The 16057-nt window shown below is 35.4% G+C and overlaps 1 protein-coding gene across 2 annotated transcripts in view; it reads right to left on the reverse strand.

Annotated features, from left to right (window-relative positions):
* Positions 1-16057, reverse strand: part of LOC128027014 (glycine receptor subunit alphaZ1-like) — a 45228-nt gene that overhangs the window by 4509 nt on the left and 24662 nt on the right. For both annotated transcript variants that reach the window (XM_052614337.1, XM_052614336.1), the window contains 4 exons: positions 15123-15205; positions 13450-13587; positions 8578-8792; positions 6484-6630 (listed from right to left, as the gene is read on the reverse strand). In XM_052614337.1, coding sequence (XP_052470297.1) covers positions 6484-6630; positions 8578-8792; positions 13450-13587; positions 15123-15205 — 583 coding nt within the window. The remainder of the gene's footprint in view (positions 1-6483; positions 6631-8577; positions 8793-13449; positions 13588-15122; positions 15206-16057) is intronic.

The following is a 16057-nucleotide window of genomic DNA, read 5'->3' on the forward strand; positions in this document are numbered from 1 at the left end:
TCATTCATGTTCCATCTAAAGAAAGAAACTCTAAACTATATATATATATATATATCTGGGATGGCATGAGGGTGATAGAATTTCAATTTTGTGGAGGAGTACCCTTTAAAATCCTTCAGTCTTGTTGGATGGATTACATGTGTGTATTGACATATGTGAGCTAGACGGGCACAGGGTGAAGTCAGAGGTCACAATATCTCACACAAGGTAATGGACTGACCTTGCCCTGCTCCCCGCCTCCACACACTCTTCAGATGGACTCGATCGTACACGTTAATGAAAACAGCCAAAATAACCACCCCAGTTAATTACATTTCAGTGCGGGTAGATATTTCACCGTGATTGTGTCTGTTTAAACACAAAACGCCGATGCGAAACAGGATCATTATGTTCATAATGCATGTTTCCAATTTGCAGGTGCAAACATCTAGCGCGGGGAACTATCCCGCACGCTTTTCCTGAAAGATCAGCCATTTTCTATGCAGGACTCCATTTTTAGACACTTAGTCCTCCTCCTGTCCTTGTCTTTCAGCCATCCCATTTATAACTGGTAATGTGTGTCGGGGTAAATGGAAGAGCACGCGAGGATGTGTGTGTGTGTGAGGGGTGATGTTATTCCACTGCCTCTTTGTTTTTGTATACGACGCTATCTTTGATGCCAGGGTGCTACGACCTTTCCTTGTCCTTCAGTTGCACTGGCTCACCATTTGTAAGTATTACAGATGCTCGGCTTTATTTCTGCTGCCATATGATTAATGTGGTGGCTCCGAGACGTGACGTGGAGCTGTAAAGAGAAGCCAGGCTGCAGCACCGCTGTGTCCTGCGTCACTTTCCCTCCCGGCCCGGCCCCTGCCAGATTCATTACCCTCCCTTCCTAATTAAAAATCCACCATTACTGCATTAGTCGTGCCAGCCGTGTTCCCAGTCCGACTGTTAGAGGGGAGGGAAAAAACAAGTCCACAAGGTTTACAGCGGAGTGCAATATTATGGCCGCACATCGGAATGCAGCTCACGCTAGCGTTTGCAAATCAGGGGTGTGGCCTCCACCGCTATATACAGGACCTCTCGGCTCCTTCATCAATCAAAGCCCGGAGATCTGACTGATGCTTTTATTGGGATGTAGTGATAAATGCTAGAAAGTGAAATAGCTGTAAGAAAGCAGCCCAAAACCTTTATCTTATATATATTTAAAATATTTAGCATCAGATGTACATTGCATTTACATATGTCTGCTGTTTTATCACCTATGGGTGAGCTGGAATTAACATTTTATGAATTGCGTGTGAAACCGATTCAGGCATTATACTGACGTGCCCAATGGTTATGAGTCTCAAATGAATATATGTTTACAAAAAATTAGATTTTTCTCCAATAAACATCTGTGCCCTCATAAATGCTGGGAATTTAAATGAGAAGCTGACAAACAGCATTTGCTTGGTGTATATCATGCAAGCATAATTATGCCTTTCAGGTTTTCTTTAATGGGCAGAATCATTTTCAGACCTGTTTCGAAACAGTCTCTGAAATCAGCTATAACAGGTCCAACCATATCTAAAAATCTCCATTCCTGTCGCCCTGTGCAGTGACCTCCAGTTTAATGAGGACCGCTGGCTCCAGAGCGACATTTCAAGCCAAGCATTGATTCTAACTATGCTTACTAAATGAACACTTCCCTTTTGCATTAATAGTGCTATGTATTTAGCCTTGTGCATTTTCTTAGAACAAAGAATTTGCCAAAATAAAACAAACAAACAAGGAAAATGCAAATGCTTGCCACTGCAAAAGTTACCACCTCAATTGAGGTCACTATAGGAATGTGTCCTAAAATCCAAAATCAATGTGTTTTTTAAATGGTTTTTTTGGTTAAATGCCTGAAATAAGGTCTGTAGGTAACACAAGCTCAAAATATTTAATGTTTTATTCTACCACATGAAATACATCAATAATATTCCATAATTATTTTTTTTTTACACATTTGCACAAGTCTTGCTGATGATCGGCTAAATTGGACTGTAGAAGATGTCAGGGACTTTTTTATTTTTATTTAATTGTTCTGCACGGATATCACATGGATACAGTACAAGGAGGGGAACGAAACCCAATTGGGTTTATACGGAGTTCCACTCCACTTGCATGAATAAACAGAAAAAGGCACTTTAAATATTACGCTGAACAGGTAAAGTCATCTACACACTAGTCTTTACAGCCTCATTAATAATTGCACTCTAGCTCAAACTTTTAAATTCGTAGATTATAAATAAAGACTAAAAGAGTTAAAGGGGTCATCAGATGCCCATTTTCCACAAGTTGATATGATTCTTTAGGGTCTTAATGAAAAGTCTTTAACATAGTTCGGTTGAAAGTTACTGAACACTACTAAATTATTAGCTTGTTATCAAATCATAAAACCCCTGCAGTTCTTTCATTTACCCCAGTCTGGGAAACCTGGAGTGATGCAATGTCAAAAGCGATCAGTTGCCCTGGTCGATGGACATTATTCAAAACTACCTGACATCTGAATGATTTGACTGAACAATAGGAATCAAGAATTCCAGAGTGTGGCGTAATAAGCAACAAGAAAAGACTGCAGTAGTTTGCAGCACGCTAAGAGTCCAGTGCCAAGTCCACTCAACACCTCTGGCTCTGTTAAACACTCCAGCACTCTGAGTTTCACTATAATTCAGGCTGCACCAAACGAATCCAAACAAGACCGGTCAGCCTTGCTCTGCACCTTTACCCACCCAACTCAGGACAGCAAGCCAGAGGAGCGCGACACTGGTTTACTTATCAGCTCATGCTTATTTGCACAGACAATCTCCCGTCATATGAACAGCAGCTGCAATGTTCAGAGCTTCACCCTGCATCACAATCAACCCTAACGAGGTGATTACTCTCCATCAATAGGCTAGTACTCGCTAATATACTCTTGTCATTATTAGGCAAAGCAAAGACATCTGCAGTCCTGAGGTCACACTGCTTCACCCAGTTATCAACACAGCTCGACCAGCCCATGCATTCTGGTAGTCTACTCAGGTTAAACCTGCATGGTGTAGCATTAAACTGGACTGGTTCCAGCAAATAATCAAACTATTAGTCAAACGCTTTTAAAGTACATTTCATTAAAGAATGAGAACTAAATTACAGTCTATTTATGCAAATGAGCTTGTTCTTGAGTAGTACATTTTTAAGATTAAACAGTGGGAATTGGGCTTGCATTTTCGTTTGAACTCTAAAGGCGCTGCATGCAATAATGATAAATCATATTTACATGTTTTATTTAGTTTTGCCTTTGTTCATTGACTGGTGTATTTTGCACATCAAACTGGAATATTTTTTCAGTAGTAATTTACATTAACAGTTAGTATATTAATTAGTACTAATAATTATTAGTTAGTACATTAGTAATTCATACTAATCACATTAGTAATTAGTTTCTTTCATATCTTTATGTGCTACTCAGAATTCAGCTTTTTATTCTTGATTTAACATCCTTCACTGTGATTGGTTGAAATAATTCATAGGTAAAACCTGAATGGCTGACTTTTGGGAGTAAACACACTTTTTTTTTTTTTTTTTTTGCTATTCTCTAACTGGAGGAGATTTCTGTGTTGAATCGTGGATTTTGTTATTTATTTTTTGTCACTGGAAATTCCATGATTGAACATAATTATTTAAAAAATAAGTTGAAATAACGCAGGCTGATGGCTTCAACAAAAGCATTGATTAATAATCTCATAGCTCACAGTAGGTCTGTCTTTAATGGTTTGTAAGTTAAAATCAGTTTCCTCGTAGTTAAGATTAATGGGATTTTTACTTCCGGAATCCAACTAGGGACTCTATGGACACTTTACTATCCCATGGGGCTACAGGAGAGGATTTGTGAAGGACGATAAATGCAGCACATCCAGATTTCATTCATACTATCTAGAACATTTTTTTTAATGATTGCAAATGACATACTTACTCAACAGAAGTACCTACACAGAAAATACAATTTTGGAAGCAGCCTAAGAGTTTGAGGCAAAAATAGGGTGATGGTGACACAAGCCAGATTCAGGTTACCCAATGTGCACTCCCTGGCAGGACTCAATACTTCATTTTAATACCAGTTTCGATATTTAAATATTAACACATATTCAGGTATTCCTCTGGGGTCAGTCCCTTCACTGCTGAGCACACATCTCTGCTTTGTCCAGCAGGGGGAATCCTCTTTCTACACCCGACGCCAGCTGCCTTTCAGAGGCACATGCAGGAGGAGGAGGAGGTGGATAAGCTCCTGTGGTGATGCCGTGGAGTTGTTTTATTGTGTAGTGCAGGGAGGTGACAGCTCCGGGCTGCAGTGCAGAGAGCAGGCACTGACTGATAGCCCCAGTGAGGCAGAATGAAGGGCTGAACCCCAGCCGTGGATCACTGTGGCCGGGGAATTTCATTAACCAGTGGGTGATAATGATAATGCAGCAAACCTACTGCTGAGCTGCGCCTCCAGAAATGAAAACACTACATATACACGCTAATATTTAAGCATGCAGCCATGGTCACGTGAGCTTCGTGAGAGCTGAGAGCATTCCCTTTAGCAACTATCCAAAGCCATGACGTCAAAAACAAAATGGAGAAACCGTTTTAATCAGCAAGGATGCATTAAATTAATCAAAAAAACACAGTGAAGACTTAAACTGTTACAAAAAGTCAGCTATTTGGTGTAGTTATCTGCACCATGCTAACCATCCAAACACTAGCTGCTTGGGTTGCACATCTATTGGATGGAAATCTGTGGCATTTATACCGAACAGCTGGATTTGCAGTTTGCACCATTTGCCCTTGGCGTCTGAATGGTGGAAGACTTGCTATCAGCGAGGGCTGTGTAGACCGTCTCTGTGGATTTACCTGTATTGGGCTAAGAGAACCAGAGACTAATCTCACTGCACCTATTACAAGCAGCCCAGAGGCAAACGGAGGATTACAACAGTGCGATTCAGGATTTATTCTGAGCTTTCTCAGCCACTTGAAAGATCTCACCATGCCAACTCACATTACTCTATGAATGGAAGGAGCCTTAATGTTTCAACTTCCATTCGCATTATGTTGGTTCAGTCTTAGCTTGCTAAGGTCAGGAGAGGAGATCAAACTGGCACTTCCAAATATCAAGATTTCATAATGGAAGACCCCTTTATAAAAATATTATGGCAATACACTACCATTCAAAAGTTTGAGGTCAGTGAGATTTTATTTTAAATAAATTAATACAATTATGCATGAACTGATCATAAGTGACATTAAATGCATTTATAATGCTACAAAAATATATATATATTTCAAATAAATGCTGTTTTTTTTACTTTATTTATTATTTATCAAAGAATTCTGAAAAAGGTAACATGGTTTCCAAAAATTAAAAAAATTAAAAAAATTAAAAAAAATTCCAGGATTAACAATTAGAAGAATTGTTTCTTGAGCAGCAAATCAGCATATTAGAATGATTTCTTTTTTTCTTTTATGCCAAAAATCATTAGTATGTAAGGATCATGTTCCATGAAGATATTTTGTAAATTTCCTACTGTAAACATATGAAAACTGAAGTTTCGATGAGTAATATGCATTGCTAAGAAATCATTTGGTTAACTTTAAAGCTGATTTTCTCAGTATTTTTGACACCCTCAGATTCCAGATTTTCAAATAGTTGTATCTCGACCAAATATTGTCAGATCCTAACAAACCATACATCAATGGAAAGATGATTTATTATGCAGAAAATGTATAAATCTCAATTTCCATCCAATGGCAATACACTACCATTCAAAAGTTTGGGGTCAGTGAGATTTTATTTTAAATAAATTAATACAATGATGCATGAACTGATCATAAGTGACATTAAATCCATTTATAATGCTACAAATATATATATATATATTTATTCAGCTTGCAGAAAATGTATAAATCTCAATTTCGAAAAATTTACTGGTTTTGTGGTGCAGGGTCACATACATAAACCACTATGTGAAATATTAATCTTAAATTAAACATAATAAAGACAAGTATTTTTTCTAAAAATACATGAAATAGTGGCATATATTATTATTTTATTAAAGCAATTTAAACAAAATGTTGAACTATTATATTTATTTTCAGCAATATTTATCAATTCTGTTAAATGTGTTAAACATATTTAATTAAGATGTTAGCAATAACCATCCCCTTAAGAACACTAGTTTGACTAGTATACTAGTGAATCTAGCTTGTGATTTGTATGTTCATCAGCAATAATGCACACGTTTTGAAAGCCCAATATGTGACATCATGTCATTTTTCATCAGCATCTGTTCTACGATGCCCTGATGAAATTTTTACTATATATTCTGAGTCCGAATGCAACCATGAGAACACTAAAGGTTTGAATCTCCAACACAGTGAATATTCCTCACAGTGCAATATTACCTCCGCAGGGCTTATACTGTAGATGAAGTGTGTTTGGACTGTAGGGCTCACCTTAAGATGCCTTCTCCTCCTATGGAAGCGCAGCAGCTCCTTGTGTTGGCGTGCAATGAAGTTGACCGCCGCATACTCCAGCAGTGCAGAGAAGACAAAGAGAAGGCACACTGCCATCCAAATGTCAATGGCTTTCACATACGAGACCTGCAGCGAGACGAAACCAACAGGACTTGCAATAAGCAACGAAGAAGAGTCGATTTTAAGAATTTAGACTCCACATTTACAGTCTTTATGCACATTTGTGTGACCGAGAAAGTGTACTCAAGGAGACACGCTGAGAGCTACTTCTTTGGCTTGGAAAAGAGCTCGGCTACCGGCCCGACAGCTTGGCTGAGACTCACTAAATTTGACAAACCAGTGACCAAAGTGGTTGTGGAGTTTGGGTGGCATTACAGAGCGCACGGTTCACAAAGCCCTGATGAAATACTCCACTCTGATCTTCAACGCTAATGCACTTACTGAAACGTTTCTCCTTTGTTAATTGAAACTTTAATAAGTATTCGCATCAATAACACCTACTATCAAAACCTAGTTGTCTTTTGAGCCTTATCCAAAAGACAAAGCCGTATCGATAAATGCAGCTGGATATAGCGGAGGTTCATCAAGCCAAAGACATGGTTGAGTGCTGCCACTAAAAACATGCGTGATCATTACTGTATGTACTATTGAGATTATCCAGACTGGAACAAGCCACTGATGTCTGTTGCACAATTTAAAACACAGTATTGCATTAAGCAATAAGTTGTGGAAATGGTTATTAAAACCTGAGTCACTACTAACACTATGCAGTCAAGAGCAGTAAGGGATTTTTTCATCTTTCGCAGTTTAATCTGCTTTTAATAGCAGTCACGTTTAATGATTTGACTGATTTGGATGTTAAGTTTAAGTGCATTTAAGGTCACAAATAGAGATTTTTGAAAAGATGGACATAATTTCTGTTCTGTTATAAAGTAATAAAATGTCAACAACCAGAATTAAAAATGAAATAAGCTGAATCAAAAAAAAAAGGTCAATAATAGAAGTTCATTGAAAAATCATCAACACAAACAGCTATCAATGCAAAGCATGAATGAATAATGAATCAGCTGTACATCCCAATGCCGCAGGCTAAATAGGTATAAAAGGACTTATTATTCTTCTTCTTATGATTATTCTTTATGAATTCCCAGGATTTTTTATTTTTCAGAGGCAGTCCCTTTGTCCCTTTTGAACACCGAACAACCATTTCAGTCCTACAGTGGGAATTTTGCAGTAGCCTCATATAGAAGTATTAAAAAATATGTGTTTAGAAATTATAAAATGTACTTGATGTTTCATTTTACTTTCTTACATGGCTGTACGATGATTGTGTTTTCTGTGCTTGTTTGTACTGTGCAGTCTAGCCTATTATTATTAATAATAATACATAAAGTAAATAAAAGAAAATATTAAAAAATGTTACTTTATTATTCTTTTGAACATTAACTAAATAAAAATATACAAATTACTAAATATAAAAAATACTATAGCAATCTCACTGTAAAATACAAATAGAGTATTTTAAAAAATGTAATAGAAGAAGAAGAAAATATTATATATATATTGTTTTTCATTTGTAATGGGAAACTGCATATCAACCAAAAACTCATTAGTTTGGCAATCTCTTCTCATTACAAGTATGTGAAGAAGGCTGGCACATGTTAAAGTGACCCAAACAGAAAAGATGCAGAGACAGAGTTTGTGTGGAGCAGCATTTACAAAAAAAATAAATAAATAAATAAAATTGATAATTGCACAAGTCATGTTAAATTTTACTTGATTAATGGTGCAGCCCTACTTTCTTTTCTATCTCAGTGTGGAAAGATACAAAGATGCATTATTTTCTAGCATGTGTGTGATTGTAAACAAAGCTGCTGCCTATTACGAGCATCTCAAAACTATTTACGAGGTTCCAGCATGGTCAGAATGAATGTTTATGTCGACAGCAATTGAACCTAGTACAGTCTATGACATACTGCAGTGGTACATCAATAATATACTTCTGAACAGAGGGAACGTTACACAATCAGGGATTTGTATTGTTGGGATGAGGATGACGGAGACCCTACTGACCTTAGGAAGAGAAGCTCTCGATCCTGAGCTCTGGGTGGTCATGGTCAGCACAGTAGTGATGCCCAAACCTACACGGGCAGGAGCAGCGTCCATGTTGATCCAGAAGGACACCCAAGACAAAATGACGATCAGGAGACTGGGAATGTACATCTGGATCAGATAATAGCCCATCTGTCTCTCCAGGTGGAAACGAGCCTCTATGCAGGTGAACTTCCCTGAAACACAAATAGTATGCTGTTTTCATCGTCAACTCATGTTTTATTTGATTCTCACGTGTTTTGTCTTTCCAGGAAAGAGACGTCATTTAAATAGGGCTGAGAAGCGAGAACTGGTTCTTATTCAAAAAAAAAAAAAGTTCCAAAATACCAGAACCAAATTATGTTTGATTCCATTAACAGTTTAATGACCTAGAATACATATGTGAACCTGGACCACAAAACCTTTTATTAAGTCTTAAGTGTACATTTTTATAATCTTTCCATTGATGTATGGTTGGTTAGGATAGGACAGGACAAAATTTAGCAGAGATACAACCATTGGAAAATCTGGAATCTGAGGGTGCGAAAAAAATCTAAATACTGAGAAAATCAGCTTTAAAGTTGTGTAAAAAATTAAGTCCTAAGCCATGCATATTACTAATCAAACATTGAGTTTTGATATATTTATGGTAGGAAATTTAGAAAATATCTTCATGGAACATGATCTTTACTCAATATCCTAATGATTTTTGATATAAAAGAAAAATCTATCATTTTGACCGATACAATGTTTTTTTTTGGCTATTACTCAAAATATACCCCAGACTTAAGACTGGTTTTTGTGCTCCAGGGTCACAAATACTGAATGTATGAGGCAAATCAGACAGCATGACCAGCGCAGTCCAATTACAGAAAGGATGACTCTTAAGAGTTGGTGCAAGTGCTGATTTTTAGTGAATCAAATATATAGAGTTTACAGACTCGGATCAGTGAATTTACTGACTGGTATGTAGTATGTGTTTGTCAGTAGTACTTTGTAAAAATAAATTAATTAAACGTTTCCACATTTTGGATTAGCAATTATCACCTAATTAAATAAATAAATAAATAACTGCAAAATCTTTGCAAAAGTCATTAAAAGTCTATTGAAACCTTTTGGGAGAATTGTTTAAAATTGATTTATTGATCAGGAACTGCTAACCAGGAATCTGTAATGTCAAAAATTAATAAATATGTTTTGACATTCTGGTTTGTTTAGTATTGCTTGTATGGTGCACCTCAAAAATAAATAGATCTGTAAAAAGTCACATTTTGGGAGAATTGTTAAAAACGTATTATTAAAATTATCTAATCATGCAGCAATACATAAAAAAAAAAAAACGCAACGTATGATTACAATTGCAATACAATTAAGATATATATAAAAAAGAGGAATTTTAAATTATAAACCAAGAATCGTAAATGCAACCATAATTGTCAAACTCATTCCTATATTTAAAGTAAAAAAAAAAGGATCCATTAAGGATCCAGAGCTGCTATAAGAAACAGGAAGTTGAACCAGAACTGTCAAATCTAGTTCCCCGTTTCAAAGGCTCGTGGCTCTTCCATGTTCCCACACTTTAACTAGACAGCTGAGCTGAAAATGGCACGGTCAAGGTTCATTTCACTTCTGCCATTTATTCAGCTGAATTGTTGAGTTTCTGCAGTTGTTATTGAGCTGATGCAGCATAAACCTCTAGATTATTCCCTTACCATTGGGAGTATTATGTATTGACTACATTGTTGCATTTATGAATATAGATAAAGACAAAGGAAAATGCTAGTATAAAAAGCAAACAGAGGAACTGACTCAAACACAAAGAGCAAACATCTTCTTTGGACTGCTATCTTTGTTGATCCTAAACAGCCAAGTGAGGAACAGGAGAGATGCAACTGACCAGCGCTAAAATTAAAAGCACATCTATTTCTCCCAAGGGACCTGGAGGATGGAATTGGATGAGGAAGACAAACCGAGAGGAGCTTAGGCCTGCTCTGCAAATCAAAATAGATTGCCATTAATAAATCTGAGAAAAACGACACTTTAATTTCCAGTTAATGCTTGACTGGGGAGCAGATCAGGGCCGACTGTCCAGAACAACAGGACTATACAGAGAGAGAGAGAGAGAGAGAGAGAGAGAGAGAGAGAGAGCGCACCAGGGCATCTTCAGGCTCTTCCATGGACTTTAATGCACACAAACACCAAGGTGATAGGTGAAGTGCAATCAAGCAAACCAAAGAAATATGATCGGTTCCTGCATATGAGATGCAGCTCAGACAGGAGTGAGAGAGAAAGAGAGAGGCAGAGATAATTGTCCAAATATTGATCCTTATTATGGTAATGAATTCTGACTGGTATTAGTTTGTTCTGGATTAACACATGGTCACATTTGCAAATACAGAGAAAAGTGATATTTAGATGAATAATACTTGATACAAAATGAAAATGATGGGTCTGCATGAGCAGAAATGTGTGTAAACGTTTTGTTAATAATTTTTTTTTATTTAATTAATTTAAAAATATTTTTTTAATAGCAAGAGCCTATACAGATAAATAACTTTTTGTAAATATCTTTTTATATTTAATTTTTAAACTTTAATTTTCCTTTAATACTTTACAAGAAGGGATGGCCAGTCCATCACAAAATATGAAATGCTAGGGACGCCCAAATGAGTTAATAATAAAAAAAAAAAAAGGTTTATAATTTTATTTTAATTAGGGATGCACTATATATCGAAATATAATCAATATTGCATTATAGCTTAATGCCATAGTCATATTGCGAAGACTGGAAACCACCAAAATAAAAGTAGTTTAATATTTGAATTGGAGAAGAGATGCACCGATCGACCATCAGCCATAAATCGTAATAAGAATTATTTATTTTGTTTTGTTATATTTCAGAGTCTATAAACTCAAAGAAGAGAAAAGGAAGAGTTCAGATGCAAACGCCTCGAAGTGCCTTCTGAAATATTCTTCTAAAATTATCACTTTTAAATTCAACTTATCTGGGTTTAGATTGCGTTATAAACACAAAGCTCGACCAGTCATCACAAAACAGATCATTTCTAATCTTCTTAACTGAGAATTTTTGTTTTGATTAAATCCATTTTTGTTGTTGTTTAGATAATTTTTTTTATTTAAATTAATTGCCTTTCTTCAACAGGAAAAATATACTTTGTGCCAGGTTTTATAAAATAGTTTTCAGATTTAGTTTTCACTGCCTCAAGTTATAAAATAAAGATTTTTTTTAATTGGATGAATGTTTTTTTTTTTTTCACAATGTATCTCTGTTTGTAACGATGCCTGTAATTGTTTGTTACCAACAATGAAAATTATGTAATTGTCTTGTTCTTGAGTAAATTCAATTTAAAGCAAACATTTAAATATTTAAAATTCAACTTTAATTCTGCTTATTTTTCGTGACTGAACATCAATGCTAGGAATAGTACTGCATTTTTTCCCCATTATAATTATAGAATTCAATTGGAATGGTAAAATTAGAATTACCTTTTTACTAAATGTAACGTTAATCTAATAATATTTAATGTAATTGTAACTAGTAACCTTATTAACCCTTACAAGTTCTCTTAGTTCTCAAGCCTGTTTGTTATGATTTCAGCAGACCTTCTTTAAAAAAAAGCCTAATGTTAATGCAAAAGTAAAGAAACTTTACTGAACACAACAAAATCACACAAACTTTCATTATCCCAATGAGAATAGTTCAGGAAATCTTTTCGGATCCTCTGCACTTCATCGCGAATGTGCTTGATCCGCGTTATAAAACCATTACTTAGATGCGGAAATAAGGCAGCGCGCACGAGAAATGATCCAGGCCGCGCTGTATGCGGAGAACCCGTGTGGAGACGGAGAAGCGCCAAGCGCAGGAGACAGATCAGAGCGCAGAAAAGACTCGTCTCTGCACCAGATGAGTGGCATGCACCATCGTTGTCTGATATGTTCAGTGAAATTCTGCAAGAAAGTGCCTCAAATAATAATAATACGTTGGCTATTTTGTTCTTAGGCTACTATATATATATATATATATATATATATATATATATATATATATATATATATATATATATATATATATATACACAAACATATGTACATAAATAATTTCAGATTGTACCCATATTTATGCTAGATTTTCTGCTAGATTTCTGCTTTAATTTGATAAAAATGTTTATTTATGCCCTGGCCCTATTTAAATACACTCTCAAATATTTCTCAAATGTCAGGCAGATGACAAGCTCAACTGCTCAACAGCTAGATGGTTATCTGTCTGAAGTCCCCATCCCCAGAAGTGACAACCCTCTTGCCTATACTGGAGAAGTGATGAACTTTCTAGTCCTACAGAGAACAATTTCAAATGCACTTCACCTAAATGCACTTTGTTTTTATGAGAGAACTGTTCATTTTAAACCTTTCTGCAGGCCAGTAGGCCAGTACATTATTATTAAATATACACATGAGAGGGATACATTTTTGGTTTGAATTTTATTTTATACTGTGCATTGTTGCAATATGCTTAATAAATATTTGCATCATTTGTAATTATGTATTTTATGTTTTTTTTTTTTTTTTAATAAGTTATGTAATTGTAATTATCTTTGAAACTTTATTAATTTATGCAATTGCAATGTCTTAATTTTAGTAAAGTTAGTACACGGTCATAGCAATAAATTCAATGGTACTAATAATTGGCATAATTTCTTTCGGTGTTTCGGTTTTCGGCCTTGGTTTTCTCTTTTTCGGTTTTCGGTATCGGCCAAGAATTTTCATTTCGGTGCATCCCTAATTTAGTGTTGTTTCAGCACTGAACAAACAGCACAGTAGATGAACCACACTCACCTGTGTTGTAGTGCTTGGTGCAGTAGCGCAGATCCTTCTCTTCCTTCAATATAAACTGAGGTAAAGTCAGTCCGTCTGCTACCTGCACGGCTCCCTTCTCATCCCACTCGAATATAAGATCGTTCATCGTGTAGCCAACTAGTGGAGGAACAATGAAACTATAGATGAGTGTTGTCTATGGCAGAAAACAAAGCTCAGTTTGTGTCAGCAGGTCTGAAAATGGGTTTGAACCCTATTTTAGTGGATCCCCAAACTTTGAAAGAAACAATCTAAACATACACAGAGCTGGGTAGATTATTTACAATTTATAGTCCATTACTGATGGATACAGGATTACATGATGAAAACTGTAACATTAGTACTGTAATCTAATGCATTTAGCAGATGCTTTTATCCAAAGCGAGATATATATATATATATATATATATATATATATATATATATATATATATATATATATATATATATATATATATATATATATATTCCACTTTAAAATGCATTAAACATTAGTGAGTTGATAAAAAAACAAATCATTAATTACATCATAAAAATGTGAAATAAAAACACCAAAAACCGACATCAGAGGACTGTAAACATGTGCATGTATATTTATTGTTAAACTATTGAAATGCTAACTTTCTTACAGATATTTCAAGTACATATTTAATTTTACTTAAATTCAGAAGCATGGTTTGCAAATTGATTTACATGACATTAGTGAATATAGTCGAAGATAAATGTCATGACAGTAGGATTTTTTGAAAGGAAAAAATACACATTTTGGAGAATCAATAAATTATGAATAACTAACAGCAATTGTGTGAATCGTACGTGATCATGTAATCCATGAAAAAGTAATATGATTAGAAGTATTTTAAAATGTGATATACTGTAATTACAAGTACATCATTTCTGGAATCTGATTACGTAATCCAGATGACATTTAATCAGTTGCTACCCAGCACTGAACACACACTTCATGAAAAATCAATATATATATATAATGGCAAAATATGGAAATAAATCGCACAGACCTTAATCGAAGCTAGTGCGCTTGCCTGCTTGACATGCAGAAAATGTATTTTAATGGGAGAGATTTGTTCAAATATTACATAACCTCCTCTGTCACCCACTCTCTCCACTCTTACAAAATAAAGAAAAGGTGCTTCACGATGCCATACAAGAACCTTTAACATCTGAAGAACATTTCTGTTTCACAAAAGGTTCTTTGTGGTGAAAGAAGGTTCTTCAGATTATAAAAAGGTAAGAAAGAGATGCTTTTTTAAAGAACCTTTGACTGAATGGTTCTTCGTATGGCATCGCATAAAGAAACTTTCGAAGCACCTTTATTTTTAAGAGTGTTCCCCTCAACAAAAAACCCTGCCACATCTGTCATTTTCCTCATGGTGATCAATAAACTTCGATCAAAGTTTCCCCTGCAGAAGCATGCTATAATCTGGTGAATTTGCGAATCAATAGTAAACAGCAGAGAACTGTAAAGACAGGAAGGGCCAGTGCTGGAAGCGTCTCTCTGCTGACTGCTGAATCTACTCGAAGGTGGCCTTAAATCACTACGCTCTTCATCTGCTGGTGCCAGCCAGTACAACATCCATCACTGCACCGCTGAATAAATCCTCTCCATCTGGCTGAAAGGATCAGGGCATACTTACAGCTCTCCAGCTGCATTATACAGGTCTGCACATCCATAGGGAAATTCTTCAGGTCCATGGGGCAGGCCAGAATCAGTGTTATTCTGAGAAACACAACAGAACTAATTACTGTTTCAACATTGGTCAAAAGGTTTACATTTAAAGGAACACTTCACCCAATCAGTATTTTATTATTATTATTGTATAATATGGCATTTATTAATATTTTGAATTAGCTTTTATTTTTTATTTTCAGAAATAACATTTATTATTTGTATGAGTATTATTAATGATTTGCTTTTAGTGATTTTAATACTTTAGACATTCTTCACCAGCATTTAATTTTTTTATTTATTTTTTTATTTTTTTTTGCCAGGCACCACAAGCATTTTAATTTGATCATTTTCACATCATTTTCATTTTCTCCAGAATAGGGTCTTCATGCATTTCTTTTTTTTTAATTAACACTTGAACGTGGGTGAGTTTCATAAAAATAAAAAAAAGCAACATTTTGTTCAGAAAGCTGAAAAAAACACTTTATTGTTCTGGATTAGATTCAGATTGATGATCAAAACACAGATGGAGTAGATTGCTTCTCCCTCTTCACCCAAATGTTCACAGTCCAAAAACACTTCCTGGATCGACATTTTACTCGATAACGTTTGGCAGTTTTGATTTATATGCCATTTAAGATCTGATTATTGTGATATTTTACATATGCATCTGCTATTCTGCTTACATGTGCAATCATTTGCTTCTGCTTCATCTTCTGCGTGTTTTTATCCTGAGAGTCAACACTTGTGTGTAATAACGCCTCCTACCACATAATAGTGAACACACTGAAATGGAGGGAAAGCCTCGTCTCATTGATGGAAAATTCCATCAATGGCGGGAAAGAGTTAATAATTCATTTTACAATGTTAGTTAGTTAGCAACATTTATAATTCTCAGTTTTT

The sequence above is a fragment of the Carassius gibelio genome, chromosome A14, assembly GCF_023724105.1.
Source record: "Carassius gibelio isolate Cgi1373 ecotype wild population from Czech Republic chromosome A14, carGib1.2-hapl.c, whole genome shotgun sequence".
Classification (NCBI taxonomy): Eukaryota; Metazoa; Chordata; class Actinopteri; order Cypriniformes; family Cyprinidae; genus Carassius; species Carassius gibelio.